Source organism: Lissotriton helveticus, chromosome 1_1 (genome assembly GCF_964261635.1).
Source record: "Lissotriton helveticus chromosome 1_1, aLisHel1.1, whole genome shotgun sequence".
NCBI lineage: Eukaryota > Metazoa > Chordata > Amphibia > Caudata > Salamandridae > Lissotriton > Lissotriton helveticus.
Genome location: NC_136057.1, coordinates 959,617,151 through 959,640,275, shown reverse-complemented (window position 1 = coordinate 959,640,275; position 23,125 = coordinate 959,617,151). Strand labels below are relative to the sequence as shown.

Below are 23,125 nucleotides of genomic sequence, written 5' to 3'. Positions count from 1 at the left end.
AATTAATTACAATAAAATCACTTCCCACCCTATTCTCCTATAAACCCACAACCCGCTCTGATACTAAAACATAACATTTAATAAAAATTAACATTAATTACCAATTAAATAATTATTTTATCAATTCAAATTATTAATTGCCAATTAATAATTAATAATTAATAATTAAATTAATAATTATTTACACATAAAATAATCTTTAATTATTTACAATTAAATTACTTCCCATCCTATTCCCCTATAAACCCACAACCCGCTCCGGTACTAAAACATATAATTTACTTAAAAATTAATTTATTAATATATAAAAAAAATACACATATAATATAAATTAATTTAAATACTTAACAAATACATATAACACATACATAATAAAAAACATAAAAATAATACAAATATTGATATTAGTGACATCGAAATTAGTTACATCGATATTAGTGACATCGAAATTAGTTACATCGATATATATGCTATCGATATTACTAACTTTGATATTACTTACATCGATATAAATAAATTCGATATTACTTACCTTAGGATCGATATTCTGTCCAACGATATTCTTGACATCGATATTCATGACCTTCGAAATTTCAAACACGATATTTTGGTAGGTCGATATTTAGAACTCGATATTTTGACTGTGTACCGTCCTGTGCTCTGATCCTTAATCTTGATCAGCTACCGGGCGAGGGAAACCAGTTCATCAAGGTCAGCTTCAGGCAACGAGGTCAGTTCACTTGGTTCATTCAAAAGTCAGCGCGTACCTCAGCTAAAGGGCATAGGTCTTTAAGAAAACTCATTTAGCCGCAGTCATCGGCCTATGTGAGGGCAACCACAAAATGGCTGCCTTACACGGAATGAGAACTATGGTTTGCAATGGAATCCTCAAATACCCAGTGAATCCTTGTGAGCAACATGGCGGAAACACTCGTACTTGCTGAACTCATTAGTTACGGTTCACTGCTACCAAAAATCGTAACGGAACCAGGACATCAAACACGGGTTCAGAATTCACGGAACCTCACTGCGTCCTCTACTGAAGGTGACAGCGACTGACCAATTCATTGTTGTTGAGACAGCAGATACTAGAGTAGCTCCCCCTGATAGGCTTTTTGAAAGTGACCTTTTAATTGAAGGTGACATACTACGTAGCATAAAAGAGGTATTTTGGAAAAATCTTACAACTACCTATGACATTTTGTTAGCGGAGGCTGACTGGCCCCCACCTTTTGTTCTCACAGCTCCGAGGGGAGGAGGTAATCCTCCCTAGTTTTGCGCACACAATGTCTAAGGAGCATGCGCTGAATTTTGCAGAAGAGTGGGCTAGTACCTTGCGCCTGCTTTGTACCGTACTCACTGTGGTTGGGATACATTTTCCTCCCACCATGAGATTCCCTTACGGTCTATGCCACAGCCTCAATCTCAATATCTCATGCGGCGTGAAGCGAACGCTTCCGTGGCCGGAATCCTTGAACAATTGGAATATCAAGGCTTAATTGAAACTTGTGTGTCTCCGATGAATAACCCTCTTTTTACTGTAACCAAGCCTGATGGTTCGTATCGTTTGATATTGGATTACCGGCATTTAAACTCGCATTGCCGTACCTGTGCAGTACAGAATACCCACGGCTCTGCCCTAGTGGATGGTCTTGTGCGTAAAAGGTTTAAAACCACCCTTGACATATCCAATGTTTTTTTTTGCTCACAACCTTTTGGATTTAAGTATTCAAAGGACCATTTTCACCAGTGGTGGCACACAGAAATGTAAACATTTGGCAATGGGCTATAAGAATAGTCCAGGTGTGTATGCTGCCCGTATTGTCTCTCTTTTAGAGAGAATCGACCCAGATACGTGTTCGTGTGTGGATGACATTTATCTCACAGATGACAAAATATGGGCGTTGACCGCATAATTCGTAATTTTGCGGACTTCGGTTACAAATTAAACTTTGCGAAGTCACACATTGCAGAGTACACAGTGTTGTTCCAGGTCTATGAGCTCAACAATGAAGGTCGAGGATTGACTCCTCACTTCGGTAGAAATGCGCACAATTGCATGCTCCTACAACACTGAAGAAATTGCAATCCTTGCTGGTATTTTTGAATTTTGGGCGTACATACATTCCCGAATATGCCCAGCGTATCAAGCCATTATATGCTTTGATACAACCAACTTTTACCAAATCGTGCTCGCTGCCTGAACATTCAGCCATTTTGCAATCTTTGCAGGCTGATCTTCTAGAATCTAAATTCTTACTGACTCGTGATAACCACACCAACCTGGTGATAAGAATCATCCCTGGGGCGGTGGGTTTCACATACCTTACTTTTAACGAAGGTGATACAGTACCTATCGCTTACAAGTCACACTTGTACACTTCGGATGAAATGTGGTTTTCCACTGTGGAAAAAGTTTTGACAGCAGTGCAAATGGCGATTCTGAAGCAACGCGCACTGTCACACGGAAAACGCATGTTGGTTGTTACACCGTATCCTGCCTTGGAGGCAGTGACGAAAGCCAATGTACCTAATTCTAAAGCTTTGCACCCACGGTGCATACAATGGGCATCATCATTGACGTCTCCGGATGTCACGTTCATTTTTGACGCCCCCTTACAGTCTCAGGAGTTTTTGCAGTATGAATTTGTTCATCCTGCCCCGTTGACTATGCGGCCTTTGGAGGATTTCCATTGTATCATTTACACTGATGGTTCAACGCAAGTTGCGCATGGGTCTAAGCACGCATACGTCTCAGCTTGTGCCATTGTGGTTGGTACCATTGTGAACGGTAAATTCAAGTCCGATGTCGTACATACGCAGACGTTAGGGGACTGTACCGCCCAATTGACAGAGCTCCGTGCTCTGATGCTTGCATTGTAGTACGCAGACCCTGGTGTGACTACTCCTATTGTGAGTGACTCTTACCACTGTGTTCAGTCTTACAATGAAAACCTGTTCTTTTGGTCTCAGAATGACTTTCGTGATTCCAAAGGTAGCACAATAAAACATAAAATGATCTGGGTTCGAGTGGCTGAACTTAAAGAGCAACTGCCACTCGTGTATGTAATTCATACTCTTGGTCATCAACGTTTGGGAGTTCACGCTGTTGGCAATAGTTTGGCCGATGAGGCCGTGAAGACAGCAGTTTCGACAAATTTGGTTACAGCAGTTACACGTTCCAAAAGTAAGATTGATGGTGACATCTTGGCAGCAATTGCCGCTACTGAGAAGGGAAGTAAATATCCTACTGGATTTCCTTCAAAGTATTCTTATCACTTATGTGAAAATACCGGACGTTGGTGACAGATTGATTTCCAACACGGACCGCAGGTCCACACTGATTACAGCTGCCCACGAGGGTGTTGCGTCCGCGCATGAAGGCGTTTCGGCTACTGTATCTCAGTTACAACAACGTTTCTGGTGGCGGGGTCTGTACAAACAGACGCGTGATTATGTCCTTCAATGTGACATTAGTCAGCAGATAAAGCCTTCGACTGCTGCGCGTCCACCACAGACACAGTTGTACATTTCTAATAGACCACTTGGTTGTGATATTTAGATCACTGCGGTCCTTTTCCCTCTGATACTGTGTACAAGTACATATTAGTTGCAGTTGATTCTTGCACGCGCTTTGTATGGGTGTGGCCACACCGAAGTGCTGATTCACGTACTGTCATAAGAGACTTGCGTATCTTTGTGGGAATTTTTGAGTGTGGCACCTTCCATTCGAACCAGGGTCCAGTATTCGCCTCTAAGGCGTACAAGGATGCCATGAGTTCATTGGGGGTCCAAGTAAAATTTTCGTCTCCATACAGACCTGAGGGTAATAGTGTTGTGGAACGAATTAACCAAGACTTAAAGCAGTCATTGACAGCCCGGGTTATAGGTACAGGCAGGAACTGGCTAGCCCATCTCAATAGCGTACAGCATGCACTTAATAATCTCCCTAGAAATTTTCTGGGTGGGCGGACCCCATACGAGATGCTCTTTGGTATCAAAATGTTCGTCCCGGACCTTGAAGATCTAGACCAGACGGTGGCAGCTGCCCCCTTTGACGTCGATGAACATTGTGATGTTTTGCAGAATCTACAAGAGACGAGAGACAGTCTTGCAAAGGAACACCTGTCCTCTACATCTGATGCTGCATTGCAGATTCCGGTAGTTGGCTGGCTACCCCGAGTTGGAGAACTGGTTCGAGAGACGATCGAGAACAAGAAATAATTTGGTCCCTCATATCGAGCTCCAGTTCCTGTACTTGGTGTGCAGGGCACTAGAACAGTCATTTTAGCTCCACTTCCAGGTTGGAAGGAAAAAAGGTATATCTCCATTGACCATGTCAAATTACACAGAGTGGCCGATTCTTCTTAGTATGACACCTGCAGTCTCTTGTCCGTCTATACTGAGAAATTATGTTTTGGCTCCGGCTCCTAACAACAGCCCTGACATTGCCATCGAGATGCCTGCTGTTTCAAGTTCTTTATTGAATACACCACCCGATGATCATCTTGGTGATACTGAGTATACTTACCCCACAGACTTATCGATGCCCGATTTACAAACCTGTTTGGCAACTGAGTCCAGATTTTCATTTGACACTAATCTCTACCACATCGAAGTCCCCTTCAAAAATCTGTTTTTGGAACATGGTTTAAAAAACATTTTTTGATTCCTCCTTGGATTTACATTTGGTTGGTGCTTTTTTCAATTTTTTGGTTCATGTCAGTTGGATTTGTGGTGTATTTTTTCCGTCTTGTGAATGGACAATACGTTGAAGAGAGGACTGCTATTCGACATATTATTGGAACATTGGAACCCCATTCCTCATCACACAGATTGAAGAGGGACCTAAGTTTTTTAAACATTACTGCTTGGCCCGTTTTAGATGGGATTGTATGGGATGCTGTAAAATTTCAAATCCATGGTCCCACAGAGGTTATAAATGTATCGAATGTCCTAAGAGTGTCCATGGGGGATGTGATTAAACAAAATATACGCTCTGAAGATTGGGATGTTCAAGCCATAGAGGCTTTGTTTTCAGATTTGAAATATTATGCTGCTTTTGATGCTGAAGATTTATATTTATATTCGGCAAATTATGGTGATTTGTTCTGTTACCAGCACTATGTCAATCACTACCTGCATAAGGCAAACACCAGGAGGAATATGTTTAATTATACGCATTGGGAACATTGCCCCGCTCCTGTTGAAGGCAGCTCCAGTTCTGTTTTAAAGAGATTCATCCACTTTACTGATTTTAATCAGTCCAACCCCAATGCATTTTATTTTCAGATGACTGAAAAGTCCAATTCCAAAGTTAGACTTACCCACACAAAATTATTATATTCCAAGTCCTTTCTTGACCAATTGGACCAATTGGCTATTGGGGGCTATGAACTGTGAAAAGATACTATTGATCTTAAATCTGTTTGGGGTTCTAGAAGTTGGAAGTGCAAAGCACTGAGGCTTTGCATCGTCCATGTCTCATCCCAAACCATATGTTGTTTTTGAATTTGACTATTTCACAAACAACCTGCTTTGGATTGGCTACTACTAAAAAATGTAATGCTCCTTTTTTTCCAGAATTGGAAGAGTACCCCGGTTGGGATAATAATACCAGTTTTTCTATCAGGGAATTACAGACCCTATTGCTGAATTCTACTTTTAACATATCCAGTTTGGATCCTAAGGGTTGGTTGTTGTGGCACAATAGTGCAGATTCCTGCCAACATCATTTTCTGGGTTTAGCCCCCTGCTACACACAGGTTAGGGTAGATCCCCGTTTTGAGACTGACCATACTGTAACTACCTATTCCGTTGGCAAGCTGTGTCAGAATTGGCTCAAACACTCCACTTTAGCGTCAGTTAAGCTTCATTTGTCTAAATTGACTGACGATGTTGATTTAAATGATTTTATCAAGGGCCCTGCTTCCGGTAGATCCAAAAGGTGGATATATGCTATTTACAACAAATTTTTGGAAACTGTCCCAGATTGAGGCTGCTTCCCGCTTAAGAGCTATAGATCAAGCAAATTTAGAAAATGTGCTGGCAGTTGTAGATAACAGCATTAACACGCTTTCTTCCCGCATTTACACTTTAGATAATATTGTTTCTTCTGTTGTTGTTTTGTACCATGGTCAAAATCATTTGCGTTCCATTATGCAATTTGCATGGATTTTGCAGACGTTAAAGGCAGGAAAAGTGCCTTGGCACTACATGAACACGTCATCTTTATTTGCCCCTTTTAATTTGGCTGGCAAGCAACGATTTATGTCTATGAAAGATGAAACTTTTTCTATGATACATATTGAAAAGGTAGAACCTTTGCCGTTTTCTGTGGCCGAAACAAATTCTGCTGTGTGGCTTATCCATGGGTTAATAACGTTACCTTTCCCTTTGTTCAAATTCGAAGCTTGCATGAAGTACTATGCTATTGGAAGGTATGGACCTCTGGGTACCGCTTATCTCCATGAAGCTTGGTCACTACCATTTACTTATAGGTGCCTGAGGGAGGGAAAAGAGGTTTATTTGAATGGTGAGGATTGCACAACAACACCAGATCACTCGTTAGTGTGTAGGACGGTATCCAATTGCATGGCTCATGCAACCAGAATGCGCCAAATTTAGCCTGTGTTTTAAAGGGTACACCAATGCCTGCTATCACACCCACGTTCACATTACTTGCAAACGGTAGTTATTTACTTTCAAATAATGAAGATTGTTGTGGGATGTTACCTGGAATTCCTTACATCGTTACGGTCTCCCAATGTGTAGTTTGTTGTAAAAACTTAATGTTTCCTCCTCCACATGGGAAACTGGATGTTTCCATCTGGCCGTCGATTCCGACCTTGAAAGCAGAGTTCAACAAGATGAGTCGAATAAGAGCTCTTTTGTCCCGGAAAGAAGTCGCCCTTGCATCTGCTCGTGAAACATTTGTCCTTCACCTGGCAAACACCCGCACAGAGGTGCATGCTTTATTAAATACGGATTTGCCCTTGCATTTCGGGGAGTTAATTCACACTATCTTTAATGTTTCCTCGACAACAGGGCTGGCCCAATTTTTTAAAATTGTTAGTAGTGGCCTTGCGACTTCTTTCCAAACTATATTTGGTGTGTTCCCGAAATTTTTTCATTCGATCTTTTCCAGCCTGTTTGGTGGATTTCCCTTGATGCTCGCTCTGGTCGCCGGAGTGCTTCTGTTAATTTGTTTATTTAGAAATGGATGCACATCCTGTGTTATGAGACAATCTTCCCCGGCTGTTGCTGCTCTGCAACCGAATGCTTGATTACTATGAAGCATTGCCTCTGGCTACATTGAGTGCAGCTTATGGATTATCGTTTCGAATTTCCTTTTTCACATGCTTCCAGCCTGTCTTTCATTGCCTGAGCTGCGATTTTGAATGGGCTCTGTATTTGTGTCTCTGCAATATGGTGTCTCCCAAAGCGGATTATGATCACCTGATGAGCCCCTTAGTTGCTCATGAATTGCTTTGTTCTGGCGGCGGGATTATGGCCTTTGCAGCAATGTATGGAGTACTCGGTCGTTGAAATGTTTTTGCAGCGGCGCATGACTTCTTGGCACGCAGTTATGTTGAAGAACACCCAAGTTGTCCTCTGATGGTACTAGAGGCTCCGGTTATTGAGGAACATGCCTGTTCATTCCCATTACTGAATTGGATGGCTGAAATGTTTTCAGATGAGAACAATGACTTCCTGCTGGAGGCTCTTGCAACATACTGTGCATATACACTGTTGGAGTGAGATGCATTTCCTCTTCTCTCTCTTTCACGACCGACGTCACATGTTGGACCTCGGCTTTTTTTTTATTTCTATTTTTCTTTTTTACAGGCCCATTGACTTCACTGTGCCCAAAAAGTGATTATTGATTTGAAGTATTTTCAAAATTTGGCGTTTGCTCCCGTTTTTCCATTGTGGCGATTTGAACTTGATTCAAACTCTCGAACTTGAACTCTGCGTTCCAAATTTGCCCCCTTCTTATCCGTGCTCCGATCAAGGGAGGGTGTAGTGGGGCTGAGCCTTACATTCACACAGTGTTAAGTTAGCATGAGCTTGTTGGAAGTGTAAACGCCATTTTGCCTTTCTGCTGTCTTTTGCACACGGCACACACTTTATTAATTGTTTAGAGTTTGGGCAGAGTGTTTTGCTTCACATGAGAATAACTTGTTTTTCTACACCGCTAGACATGCTTTGTGAGCTTAGTCTGAACAGTGACTGACGAGGCCTTCAAGGTTATTTCAACACTGTGGTTGTTGTTCGAACTGATCGGCGCACGTTCTAAACATAACACATATGCAGCTGTGGCCACCTCAGATACTGGCGCCTTTAATAATGCACTGTGTAGGCATGATTGAACACATTTGGAGAACATTTGTATGCTGAGAGCTTGTGCAGAACCGGATGTGATTCACTGCTGCAAATCCTTGAGGTATGGGGTCGCCTATGCCAGCCTAAGAGACCTTCTGTAGTTATACAATAACCTGCTAGCAAGGGAGGGTGAAATATAGGTATATATTTAACCTGTTTCTATTTAGCATTATAACATGCTTTCTCCCTTTGTATTTTATGGAATAGTAACTATGCTGACAATCCTATTCATCCCCAACCAGTAGTGCACCAGGAGTTGCGTTTGCAGAGTGGGGGGCGGCCTCCGACCAGCTCTCAGCAATTCCGCAGTGTGGGACCTTCTGGAGGTAACACGAAGGGTTCTTGGCCCTGAAGAACCCTCAGCATCCAAGGGGACTTCATCCCCCAACCAGTATGGTGTGAGGAGGCATGTTTCCGGAGTGGTGAGAAAGGGGGTGTGGCTTGAAAGACCCCTTAGTAACCGTTATGTGTGGTCGTTGCTGCAGGTAGCAGGAGGATTCTTGGCCCCCAATGATCCTCAGAATCCAAGGGGACTTCATCCCCCAGCCAGTAGTGCACCAGAGTGGTGGAGGTGACCTCTCAGCAATTCCGCTGTGTGGGACTTACTGGAGGTAACAGGAGGGCTTGTGGCCACCAAGGGCCATCATCAGTAAAAGGGATTTCATCCCCAACCAGTAGTGCCCCAAGAGACACGTTTTCAGACGGTGGAGAAAGGGGGCGTGGCCTCCGACGACCTCTCAGCCGACCCTCTGTTTGGAACTTAGTGGAGGTAACCGGAGGGCTTGTTGACCCCCAAGGACACTCAGCATCCAAGCGGGCTCCATCCCCGAACCCGTAGTGTGCCAGAGGCATGTTTGCATAGTGGCGGAGAAAGGGGTGGGGCCTCTGATAATCTCTCAGCAATCCCACTTTGTGGGACTTACTAGAGGTAACATTGAGTGCTCAGACTATTCTTTGTATAACATGAGGAGTAGTTGGTCCCTTAAGACCCTCAGGAACCAGGAAGACTACATCCCCAATCTAGTAGTGTGCTAGGAGGCACGTTTGCAGAGTGGTGGTGAAAGGGGCCGGGGACTCCGGCGACTTGCCGGCAGTCATTTGTCTTTTCAAATGTATTGCTCTTAGAAGGAAGGGGGGGCATGTGCCCCCCTTCCCTGTGTCAATTTCGACCCTGTGGACACCTCCCCCAGGGCCTTTTAGGAATGGTGTATGGGGTCCATGCGGCCCCCCTCTCAGGCCGACTTCAGCTCCTGGGACCCCATCCCAGCTGTTTCTTTTTTCAATTTGTAATTTCCTTTTTTCAATTTGTAATTTCCTTTTTTCAATTTGTAATTTGATTTCGGACCCGGGGAACTCATCCATCGGGGCCCAGCCTTTTTTTAATTATTATGTCACTTGGCCCCCATCCCCGGGACGATTTTGGCCCTGGGTGCCAACATCTTCGTTGGGGACCACGGGGGCAGCCTAAATGCCCCATGGTCCCTCCTGGCTCCCCCCCCTCGAGTCGGCATTGCTTTGACACACAGGAGCTGCTAAACATTCCGCTCCCTGTGTATCAAAGCAATTGTCCTCTGTTTCCCTGCCCACATCTCTGAGGGCAGGGAAACAGAGGACACCTCAGCTCTCAGCAAGCGGGCACACGGTTCACTGTCAAAGCTCCCGTCAAGTCGGAGCAAACTGCTATGTACCATGAGTAGCCAACCCAGGACATAGTATGACCTGGCCATAGGGGTGGTGGTCTCCACTGTCATTACTGGCTTCAGGGGGGCCCGTGGCCCCCTTCTTTAACTTTATTGGGCCACCCCGGGGAGGTGGTGGTCTCCAGGAGCCAAAACCAACATGGGTGCCCCCTCCCTCTTTAATTAACATTTTTGCCCTGGGGAGGTGGTGGTCCCTGGAGTGCAGATGAGGTCTGTGTGGCAACCTTGCTCCATTTATAAGTGATTCCTAGGAAGGTGGTGGTCCCGATGGGTTCAGGGGGGGTCTGCGCACCCCCTTCAGAGTTTTCAAAGCCCTGGGTAGTTGGGGGTCCCAGGTAAGCGGGTTGCTGTGTGGGCACACCAGCATAATTTAAAACAAATATGCCAGGAGGTCGTGGCCCCCAGGTTTTCATTAAATCCTGGTAGTGAGACCCATGCACCCCATTCCTTTATTTTTGATATGCCCCGGGATTTTCCCCACCAGGGGCTTTCTTTAAAAGATGCGTGAAGAGATGGAGCACTCTGTCTGGAGTTGTGCGTCAGTCTGACAAATTCTCAATCCAACAAGCTCTGAAAGCACTCACTCAGGGGAGATTTTGGTTGAAAAACAGGTTTATTGGGCACAAAACCTCCAAAATGTTGCAGCCAGAACAGTCCTATTCATATTAAAGGAGGTCTATATAATTAATCATTCTAAGACTAACATTAAGAAATGAATAACCCTATACCCACAATCAAACTGATTCAGATGTCATTACACACCTCAAGTTCCCACAATGTAAATAGTCCAACGATATACAAGAGTTTTCAAATAAATAGTTCACTCTCAGTGGACAATGGAAGTTGAATAAATCAAATAATCAAATATAAAATGATCATGAAAGTGAGAGTAATCTAAATTGCAACACAAGTGGGTAAAAAATGGTACATTATGTGACAGAACATATTGCAGGCATGTGCATCCACCTAGGGGCTTATAAACACAGAGAAATCACATTTCTTTCTGAAGAAATATTTCAGTACCCTGGAATGGATTTGAGGAAAAAACACAAGTGGGTAAAACACGGTTCATTATGTGACAGAACATATTGCAGGCATGTGCATCCATCTAGGGGCTTATAAACACAGAGAAATCAAATTTCTTTCTGACGAAATATTTCAGGACCCCGGATTGGATCTGAGGAAAAGGGTAGTGGACCCCAACCACAAGGATTTCACCATATCTCAGGCAAGATTCCCAGCCTTTCCTCCTGAATCAAAAAGGTAAAAATGTTATACAAATGAAAACAATCTTTTCAGGCACAAGACATAATCAAGAACCAAAACAAATTCCTCAATGGTATTGGTGTGCCCTCAGTTCTTCCTTATTATTCCATCCCGATGAGACCCTGGTTTCCATATCAATAAAATACCTGGATTCTTTGCTTCTGAAGGTAAGTACCCTAGTTCCCCCTTTGTTATTGGTGGGGATCTGTTCTACTACAAACTAAGTGAGTTGGTTTCTGTCACTACAGTGTTTTTCACTAAAATGTGTGGTGCGAAAATGAAGGTCATTATTATCTTCCACCCTTACATGTTCAGACATCCAGTGATGTTGTCATTGATGCCATTTGAGATGTCAACAATGAGGATCTTAAGCAGTACCTGAGGAAGGAACGAGTTATATTTACTTCAATTAAATATTTCCCTAAAACTGATGGATTTCAGTGGGTTTTTTTTTAAAACATTGTTTTGACTGGTATTTTCACCTGCCTATAATGTCACTTTAACTTTTCTTTAACCTTCATTTTTTTTCAATGGATTTCTGAGTTTTTCTAAAGTAAGATAAAATTAACAGACCTAACTATAAATTCACTTTATTCTTTGTTCTTTTCAGTTTATTTCTGAGTTCTTTTTTAAGTAAAGTAGCAATATAAAGGGTTTCAGGTGAAATCAGACTCAGTAGCCCTTTCAATGTTGTGGTCTGATAAAGGCTATTGTTGAGTGCCAGTATTGTTGTGAGTGTGGCCACATGGAGGTTGTTTTGAATATAATGGTTCGGGATGAGGATGACCCTTGCAGTAATATGCTGTTTGCTGGCCAGCTTAGAAGAGACTGGTCTAGGAACGTGATGGCCAAACAAGTTTGGCCATCAGTACTTTCTGTGCTCCACTGAAGTGCTCATGAAGAGGTGAGTGCCAGTCCTGGTTTGAGTGCAGCCACATGGAGGTTTCAAATTTACTGTGAGGTGTAGACGTATATGACTCCACCCCATCAGATCTCACAATGTTTAAGCAGAGAGATAATAATAATTGTAATTTTATTAAAAAATAATAAACATATTTTAATGTGAAATAAAAATGTAAATAACATGAAATAATCATGACTAATCTAGAACTCAATTTAAGTGCTTAATAAATATTAATTATATTTATGATTATTTTTTTATAAAATATCTTAAAGAAACCATCTTCACTATCCTTTCAATATTTTATTATAGTTTAGTAAAGGGAATTCAAACTTAAGAATTCGTTTTATTAAAAGTTGGAAAGTTTGATTTCATTACTTTCATACCAAATTTCAATATTAATTGGTTAAATAAAAAAATTACATTGAATATTACTTTTAATACTAAATATATATTATGTATGTGTGGGTCTGTATGTGTGTAATTTGAAATTCAAAATAGGTATTTTTAACAGTATTTCCTAACAGGTATTACACCCCTGTCTCCGTTATTTGAGGGAGTTTTGCAGTGCAAGTGAGTGGCCAAGTGGGGTGCTGGACTTACTTAAATGATGGGATGGAGTACATGATTGACTCCCATGGGCCTATTTTGGCTGTTGTAACTTTGGAAGTGCAGTTTGTGATTAGCAATAGACTTTCCCTTTTTTTGGTAGGTGCTGGTATTTGCATGTCAATCCCTAAACCCACCTTAACCCTTCCACATACCTTCTGCTTAATGCTCGCTTCCCTCCCATTTTACAATGAGAATTCCCCATATTTCAGCCTTTGCGAAGGTCCCTCTTACATTTTTAACAAAACGTATGCCTGCATGTGTAGAGACCTCCGCAACTGGGGCAAAGAACTCTACATAGAAAATATAGGAGACGCGGAGGTCTTTGCATGTAGGCTTGCAAATAGCATTTGCAGTACTTAAGTAGTACTATTGCAGCACTACTAAGTGCATTGCAAAGTGCAGTTTGTGAATAGGCCCTTATGTGCACATTTCCCAAGCTGGGTTAGAAAAACATTAGCCAGGTATGTAAACATCATGCACTTGCTTATTCTGTCTTGGACTGACATGCAGTACAATTAAAGGTAAATTTGTTCAGAAACATGTGTATGTAGATTATTGTATTAATAATCTTTAAAACAATAAAAAAATATTTCAAGTAACAATATTACTACTACTAAAATTGATAGTAATGAATATATTGTAACCCCACCACAGACCAAGAAGTGAGTTGTCCCTATCACTGACCTCAGGAATACAGGCACACCAAAAAAATGCCAGCATTCTAAGCCTCCTGATTGACAGAGCCAGTCTTTGCATTTCATAAATGGCACCAGCCATTATTATTACTATTTAGCTTCATGTACCTATAACATTTTCCCTAGTGTCCTCTTGAGTGCTCATCTTGAAAAAGATGGGCATATCGATACAATTCATGTAGGCTGAAATACGTTTCTACTGTGTGGTTTATGGAACAGTTCAAAATATGGACTGGAATAAGTGATCTGCACATTGTGATCATCCACAGTGAATATAAGATTTTGATTTATAACTGAAATATGTATAATTTTCATTACAGCTACCTCAATAGTTGGGACAAAGTTTAACCCTGGATATACACCTCAACCTTTTCCAACATTATCACCAATGCAACCAACTACGCCCCATCAACTTCTGAAGGGTCCTACAGATATGATTCCAATTGATACAACTGAGAATCCTGTGCCTCTCACACAAACGACAACTAATGGTAGGCATCTATTTTATCTAAATGTGTTTTCTTTTTCTATCATGAAATCATGTTTTTCCTTTCAATTTGTGCTCATCGATGGACAACAAAGAAAAATTGTTATTGGTATGTGAAAAAGTAGTGCTACTCATACTAATCAAATGCTAGTACAAGGTGTCTGCAAGTCATTGTCCGTAGTGGCCCGTATAGGGCATGCTGCCGGGCGGTGACGTTGGGCGGGAGAGGGGCAGGGTGGGGGGTAGTAAACACCGGAATGCGGATGAATGCAGGTAAGTAGACATTTAAATCAATAAAACGAATTTCGTTGCGCACCCTGCCTCACCAAATGCGATGCAGGCAGCGCAACAGAATTCATTTTATTGATTTAAATGACTACTTACCTGCATTCATCCGTATGCGAGTGTTTTCTACCCCCACCCTGCCCCCTCCTCCACCCAACATCACCGCCCGGCAGCACGCCCTATATGGGCCGCTACAGGTCGTTGTGCTTCCTCTCCTTGATAAACAGATTTGATATATATTAATGAAAAAACATAGGGATAAATTAAGGTTCTGTTTAGTGCAGGGATACAATATTTACAGTCAGTAACATTGCTGCTATAAGCCACAAAACCAAGGAAGGGCAAAGTTTTAGTTACACCCTCATAAGGGAATTTCAGATTTTCAATTCACAACGAAGTATGATTTTTTTTTTATTTGCTTGATGTTAGCCTAGTTACACTACACCCATCCCTGCTGCCTTAAGTCCTTCAGAGACCTGCAGAGATTTATGGGGCATATTTACAACTAAAGTGGCGGAGTGGCGTTAAGCCAAGAAGGTTAACACCGCACTCTGTCACCTTAGAAAAGCAGGGCTGCACCATATATATACAAAATGAGGTGCAGTCCTGCCTTTCTCCCTGCACTGGTGCTAAATTTAGCTGCCTAGCGCCAGCGCAGGCACCCTTGCACCATAGTGAAAGGGTGCCTGCTTTGCAGGAATTATTGTTATGTGCAGGAAGGTGTCTCTTCCAGCACATAAGCAATCATAAATGGTGATTTGTAACTAATATGTGTGCTGCTTTGTGCAGCACACATAGAAGTTGTAACTCATAATTTTTTTAATGATTGTTTATGTGCAGAAAGGGACACATTCTTGCATATAAACAATTATACATGGCGTTTTGCTGTTTCTATGTGTGCTGCACAATGCAGCACACATAGAAACAAAAAAAAAGTGATGGTCCGGTGGCAATACAAGCTTGTAAATATGCCCCTATCTTCTTTGCTTTCCTAGTGGTAGTGGGAAAACACAATGTACACTGCTAGACTGCTTCATTTTCTCCACCTGTCCCTACAAGTTGCAGCTGTTTGTACCGAAGCAAGTAAAGCAGATAAAGCAAGGTACAGCTGATAGGAAAACATAAGGAGTTGCTGCTCCAATTCAAATGTAGCAGCAGGAAATTTACCATTGCAGCTCAGGCCCTTTTTCAGCCCCAATCTCTTCTCTTTATGTTTTTGAACCGGACCAGAGTTGTGGTTCACTAATTTGGCATGGTTTTAATTGTGAAATTGAGCAGCTCAAACATTTGTGACTTCTCACACATCTACACAAAACCTCAAAACATATTAAATTCACTTCACACACGACATCCCAAATAACAAATGTCTTTATCGATATAACAGATGATTTCTCATATGGCATTAGAAAAACAAAAAACGGTGGCAGCTACTTTCAGAAATGTCTGGGTTCAGTAGGTTCCCTAGGTAGTGGCAAAGCCTGGGCCCAATTAAGCCAGCTATTCCTATTGTTGATGTCGCCACACTGCGTTTTGGCCCCTTTCATGTCACAGGTGCCAAGCCCAACCACACAAGTGAGGATACATTTTTATCAGGTAAAATGTGTCTAGTTTTTAAAAATGTCTGGGTTATGTAGGTTTTCCCTACAGACAGCGTGCATGCTGGCAGTAATAAGTCAGAAAAATCTAATATTAATCATACCCATTGTTAGAAATGGGATTTCTGTTTGGCTAAGGCTTGCGCCAAAGCCAGGCAGAAACCACCACTTTAGTCAGGGCAAGGGAGTTACACGCCAAGATAACCCCTGCTCACCCCCTTGGTAGCTTGGCACGAGCAGTCAGGCTTATCCCGGAGGCAATGTGTAAAGCGTTTGCGCAACACACTCACACAGCAGCGACACACTAGACACACCACAAAAAGGAACTCCACACAAGGTTATATATAAAAATAGCCTTTGTATTACAATAAACACATTAGATCATAATCATACAGATACACGGTGCCAACTGGCACTGGGAAATATTTACAGGGAATTATTTACACAGGACAGGGCCACGTGGGCCACTGTCAGAATCAGCACTTAGTAGAACTAGCACTTAGAACAACTGTAGCACAAAATAACAATTGTAGAACACAACCAGTAACCACTGGTAAAAGGTAGGTCCACACTACACAATCCTAACCACCTTAGGCATATATCACGCAGGGTAACAAACTCCCTAGTATAACCTATACTAGGCAAAATAACCTAATCATGAAATCACAGTTAGAGGTAACACAGGCATAAAGGCATTGCATATTATGCATATATCACATTATGCATCAGGTAACGATCAACATATCCACAAATCACCGGTCACCTTGCGCAGCCTCACAGTAGGTACTGACCCCAGGCCAACTGGCCTATCGTGGGGCTCAAATGCCTTTAGTCCAGAATGTCCGGGCTACAAGCTGCAAATGCAGCAATGCGCAGGGCACCACCTAAACATTGCAGCTGCCCACTAAGTGCTGGACAGCTGTGGAAATTGAGCCTGGCACCAGCGTGCCTCCTGGCTCTCCTCTGGGGCTCCTCAATCAGCAAAATGCCCTGAAGCACTCGTGGGAGCCACGTGGGCTCTAAAACAAATATGCTCCAAACCACGCTGGAGCCTCGTGGGCTCTGAAGAACCAAGAAATGCTGAAATTACCTTGGGAACCTCGGGGGCTCTACTGCCAACACTGCTGAGCAACGTGGGAGCGGCCCGCTGCCATCAGGGGCCGCTCTACCACCAAAGATTAGACGACTGTAATGGGCTCCTGATATTAGCTAACAAGGATGCCATAAATCGGCTACAGGTGGTCCAGAATACAGCGGCAAGACTGATTCTGAACGCTCCCACAAGAACCCCTTCCAGGCCCCTACTGAGAGAACTTCACTGGCTCCCAATACGGCAACGTGTTAAATTTAAAATCTGTTGTACCGTTCATAAATGTCTTTTTGGAAATGGCCCCAAGTACCTGACCCAAAAGCTACAACTTTATAAACCAGAGCGTTCTCTGCATTCAAGCAATCATTTGCTACTAAAACCCCCTCTCATTAAAAAGACCAGACAAGGCGGCCGCGCCCTTTCCCTTGTGGGGCCGACCCTGTGGAATAACCTGCCCTTCAGTCTCAGACAAATCTCAAACCATCTATCCTTTAGGAAAATGCTTAAAACTAACCTGTTCCTAGAGGAATAACTGGCCTTAGTTGAGCTACTAAGAATCTAGCTCACCTGCAAAGTTCACCCTCCACCATCCTGGCGAGCAAAGCGCGGAGATACCCCGACCGGGGTCGATTCTTGCGCGATATAAGAAACTAAATAAATAAATAAATAAATAAGTACCGCCAAAACACGATGGAGCCTCGTGGGCTCTAAGTACAGCTATGCCACCACAATGTTGGAGCGGCCCGCAGCAAGACTGGGCCACTCTGAGGGGCAATTTGACTGGTGCCTCGATCAGGCACAACACTTGATCTCGCGGCGCCCCCTCAGCCCTGCCTCACTTACCGGGGCTGTCTGACGCGGCACCAGCGGAAGCTGCACAGGGGGCAGCGAAGTCTCTGGGGTCTTTGGTCCACTTGCCAGAGCGGGGTAGGCTCCCGCCAGGCTTCGCCTTTCCATGCGGGGCTCTACCTTCGCCCGGTCCCTCTTCCGGGACTGGGCCTTCCATGGAGCCGGTGAGGCTCCGGGCAGTCTCTTGAGGAGGCGGGGTGGGCTCCCGTCCTCCTCCGCATGTAGAGGCACTTCCTCATCTTTCTCTCCCGCACCGGAGTGCGGGGTGGGCTCCCGTCGGCTCGCGGTTTTGGCTTCTTCTGTTGCCGGGCAACTCCCGGTGCGAGCACCAATCGCAGCGCGGCTCCCCTCTGACGTCAGCGGGGAGCCGGCGCGGTGCTCCTGGGACTCCCGGGCCGGCAGCGGTGTTTACTTCGGGAATAAATACGGGGAAGGCTCCCGGTATCAAGATACAAGACAGGGTGGGCACCCGTAACCAAAGACAACCATCAAAAATGGCAGATGTGGGCAGAGGTGGGCACCAGCGAGGCACAAACTGGCAAAGTCCCTGGCGGGGTGGGCACCCGTCAGGCGTACAAAGCACGGCAAATACGCGGGGTGGGCTCCCGCGCCTAAAATCAGCCCAAATTGTGGGGTAGGCATCCGCTGGATCAAAGCCCTTGCAGGGTATCCCCACGCCGGGGGTTCCCTCTGTAAATTGATCACAGCTCCGTGCTGTAGAGAAGTGTGGCTCAATGGTTAGAGCGGCAGACCCTGATGCAGTAGTCTGGCCGGGACCAGGGTTCAATTCCCGCCTCGGTGGGTCTCGGGCTCAATTTCCTCGGACCTGATAATTCTCGCCTCGGTGCCTATTCTAATCATGAGTCCCACTCTGCACCTCTGGGCAATAGCTTGCTTAATCTCTACAACGGCCCCAACAACGCTGAGGATGCCTGACTTCACCCTGGTGGTTCCCAAGAGTGGGCTACTCACAGGGAAAGGCCAGGAAGGGTTCCCTGGCGGTATTCGTACAAGTGCCGAGATGCCTACGGGTAGTCGTGCGCTATAATAATAATAATCCACATTTGTAAAGCGCACAATCACCCGTTAGGGTCTCTAGGCGCTGGGGGCCGTCGGGAAGATTAAGCGAGCTATTGCCCAGAGTCACATGGTGCTGGGCTAACCTGCCGCCGGAGCCGGGGATCGAACCCTGATCCCCAGATTCCAGCGTCAGTCGCCCTGGCCGCGGCGCCACACCTCTCCCGCTATACAAGTGCGTAATCATTTCATTTCATTTCAGGGGGAATTAGAAGCTCTGCCCCTCTCAGGATGCAAATAAAGCGCTTCCAGGCGCTACAAAAAGTCAAAGGTTCAAGTCCAGGACAAGTTCCTTTAGGAATGCAGGGGGGCAAAGGCTGGGCCCAGGGGCCAGCTCACTCTGCCCTCCAGCAGGGAGGCAGTCCCCAGTGGCAGTTCCTCCTGGCGCCCAGCAGCAGCAGCAGGCCCCCCCTTAAGTCAGGATCAGAGTGAACACTTTACAAGGGGTCACAGCCCCTTTTTATACATACATTTTCTTTGTCTCAAGAGTCAGTGTTAAGGGGAAACCAGATGCAACTGGTTTTGGAGCACTTTGTTGTGCTCAGCCCCTCGCCCCATTCACAGGACAGGCTAGGGACATCAGACGCACCACAGGGGGCGGAGCCAGCATTGTGGAGGGAAGGCCCAGCCCTATTCAGGTCCCAGGTGCACTCTTCCCTCCCATCAACATGCAGATCTCTCCATTCACCACCGGGGCAAACCCATCCTGATTCCTGGAGCCAGGCACACCAGCCAGCTCCAGCCAATCACAAGCCAGACAGTCAATTCACATTTACTACACAGACATGGCAACTTCTAGAAGTGGCACTTCCACACCAGACACATTAAATCTGCGCACACCATCGCGCAGCATTTAATCTCACGAGTTCACACATACCAAACTCGCCCCTGCACTCCCCACACATCAGGAACTACCATGGACACACACATTCCCCATGCATTCCTATGGGAGGGCAGACCAATCTCACCACACGCACTCAGACTGCGCACGCACTTTACACTGGGACACAGTGTTAAAGTGCGCAGAAGTCAAAAACAACTAGTCACCTTAAAAAGCTAAAAGTTTAGTGGTGAACCTGCCAAAAGGGCCAAGTCCAACACCCATCCACTCTTCAAGTATACACTGATAAATTTGGCATGAGGGTGAATGAAAAATATAAATTTTATTAACAAATGAGTTCATGAAAATGAATACGCAGAAATCATTGTTGATAAGATAATTGTAAATTCTGATTACTGAATCTATGATTCACAGCTCCTGAGTTGTAAGGCCACGTCAAGGCACCAACCTCTTCACAGTCCATTCACATGTTTCACACACAGAAAGGAATTCATTCTGCCAGCTGTGAGCCCAACACAATACAACACTCACCTCACCAAACAGCGCCGTTCAAGACCCGTCACTTTCATACACCCATATGACTGACACACCAGTCACAGCTCTAATCACCCTGACATCAGCCAACTTACAAACACAACGCCAGCCAATTGCCAATACACACACATGCGCACCACAACCACAAATCCATACATATCATCGACCAAACACCAGTCCCCACATTCACTGCCAGCCAAACACCAGTCCACACACAATGCCAGCCAAACATTAGTCCCCCCACACACTGTCCGCGAAATGTGAGTCAAAAAACACCACCTGCTCAACGCCAGCCCAAACACACCGCCAGTTAAACACCAGCCCTCAAACACTGGCAATCAACCACCACCACGCACACACACTGCATTCAACCACCAACCACTCAAAAATCATCATGAAGCTCCATACCAGTTTCATTTCTAAATTACTACCAGAACGGGGAGATTACACGCACAAAACACATGCAGAAAAAAAAATCCCATTTATAACAGCACTTTGTTTTCAAAATAAAAAAAACACACCTATTGGTAGAAGATGAAAATACCATCTATGATTGCATGCTCAACAGAGGCAACTAAACACACTACTGTCAACTAGGTATCTAAACAGAAAATATATACACATCCAGACCATAGTCAGCTGCCTTTTACACTTATGGTTGCTCCAAATACTTGAGTTGCACGTGGTAAATTTTCAAAACATGTGAGCACACCTAGGTCAGGATTAGAAGGCCACTTGGGGCAGTGCATACAACTCTCCTTTCATACTCATCTTCAAACACAGACACCACATCTCTGACAAGGAAAGTATTTTTTGGGTGTTGGAGAAATGTATTCATGAAAGTTGCAATATTTCAATGTAGCAACATCCTTAACTAGTCCAATTCTAGGAGCACTTGCTTGCTCTACTGTAACAAGGCTTTCTATTACAGACAGCTGAAACTGTACAAAATAATCTGGAGAATGATCTTTAAAAACAACATAAGCATTTAAGAATGACAACTGAAACAAATGAACATCAAATTTCGAGCAGCATTGTAAGGCTCCAACTTTTGTACTACTTTAGTTACATCTCCAGTGTGCTTGTAGTCTAGAATGCATACAGGTTTGTGCACTCCTGCTACTTAACTCCAAGCAGTCACAGGTGAAGTGCTTACATCATGAAAAGTTGCGAGCATGTAGGCATCTCTTCTGGCTGAAAATTTCAAAGCAGGTAGATCCTTACTACGTAAGCATTGCTCGTCATCCTTTCAAGTTTCTTAAATACAATCTCCTTAGTGTAACCATTAAGGTTAAAGTAGATTGTGCCACATGCCACAGTGCTAACTTTGAACAAATTCTTTAAATTATTGCACATCTGTGTACAAATTGCCCATATATAAAAGGTAACCTTTAGGAAAAGTGCTCTGTCAAGTTTCCACACAGTTTTCTCACTAACTGCAAAAATGGAAAGTCAGCCAGGGGCGTCAATGGAAAAATCCCTTCTTGTGTACATACTGCACCTATACAATTATGCCACATATTTAGTGGCACATAACCAGTCACACAGAATATACAGCTTAATACCTTAATGTGCTCTCTTGCTGGGTATGTACTTTCCGAAAACCAAAAGGCCCTGGAAAATGGGCAGAGACTCGTCCACGGCTATATTTTGACCTGGAACATAGATCTTTGAGAAACAATTAACTAAATGATCAAGGTAAGGCTAAATCTGGAAGAGACGGTGATCTTGAGGCAAGGTTATAGCATTATCCACATAATGCAGCATCTGCTGAAGAAGCAAATACCGTTCTCAATTAATGATTTCTGGAAAAATAGCAGTTGCCATCAACAGAATAGTAGAACCAATAGAAAGGCAATGAAGGCTTCCTTTTAGCAATCCCACCAAAAAATGTAAAAGCATAAATAGTTCATCTCACTGAGAAATATGATAGTCCAATGCTTGGTTCTAGAGTATGTCTTAAGTGTAGCACTTTGGTCCCACAAAAAAATGTTTTACATGCAACCTGGTCTGCTCAAAAATACATCCTCAATAAACAATTGGAAACACATGATAAGCAAAGCGTTCTCTGTGTTAACTCTACACCTTAGAACATCACTAACGGCAGGCCTAACAGATTGCACCATATTAGGGGCAACACGAGGTTCAACACTTCCAATGGGAAGCTTTCCATTCCCTGGCTGCATTCCTGCATGCTCATGCTGGGGACCAAACCAGAACCAAAAGATGCTGATCTGCTCCTAAAGGTTGCACAAAACAAAATAAAAACTTGGTACTACCAGATTGGAGCAACCCTTACCACAGAGGAAGATTCCCTCCCGTACACAGAAATGTATTCTGTGGTTTCTCAATGTTTGGCATTCAACCTACCTGGTTTAGCTGGGTGCTTGAACATTGGACATATTTTACTATCTGGTAACTCTGGCAGGTAAAATCGCTTGAAGCTTCGACAGCAGCTGCAACCATGCCTCTGTACCCATTCTTACCCAACCTCTTTTCCAGACAGGGCACTGCCCTTCCATAACCTACCAACATCCCTTCTTTAATCCCCACCCCATAACGACGCCCCTGCCGCCATTTACCCCTGCTCGATGTGGAAGGTAATGCTGAAGAGCATACTTTGAAGACTTCATAGCGGCAGTTAAGCCAGGAAAGAGTACTGTTAGAAATGGGGATCTCTGGTTGGCGAAGGCTTGCGCCAAAGCCAGGCAGAGACCACCACTCTAGTCAGGGAAAGGGAGTTACCCGCCAAAGATAACCCCTGCTCACCCCCCTTGGTATCTTCGCATGAGCAGCTAGGCTTATCTC

General features: G+C 44.0%; 1 protein-coding gene across 1 annotated transcript in view; it reads left to right on the top strand.

Annotated features, from left to right (window-relative positions):
• The window catches only part of ITIH2 (inter-alpha-trypsin inhibitor heavy chain 2), a 325,176-nt gene that overhangs the window by 252,551 nt on the left and 49,500 nt on the right, over window positions 1–23,125 (top strand). The window contains exon 16 of the mRNA XM_078677093.1: window positions 13,880–14,050. Coding sequence (XP_078533219.1) covers window positions 13,880–14,050 — 171 coding nt within the window. The remainder of the gene's footprint in view (window positions 1–13,879; window positions 14,051–23,125) is intronic.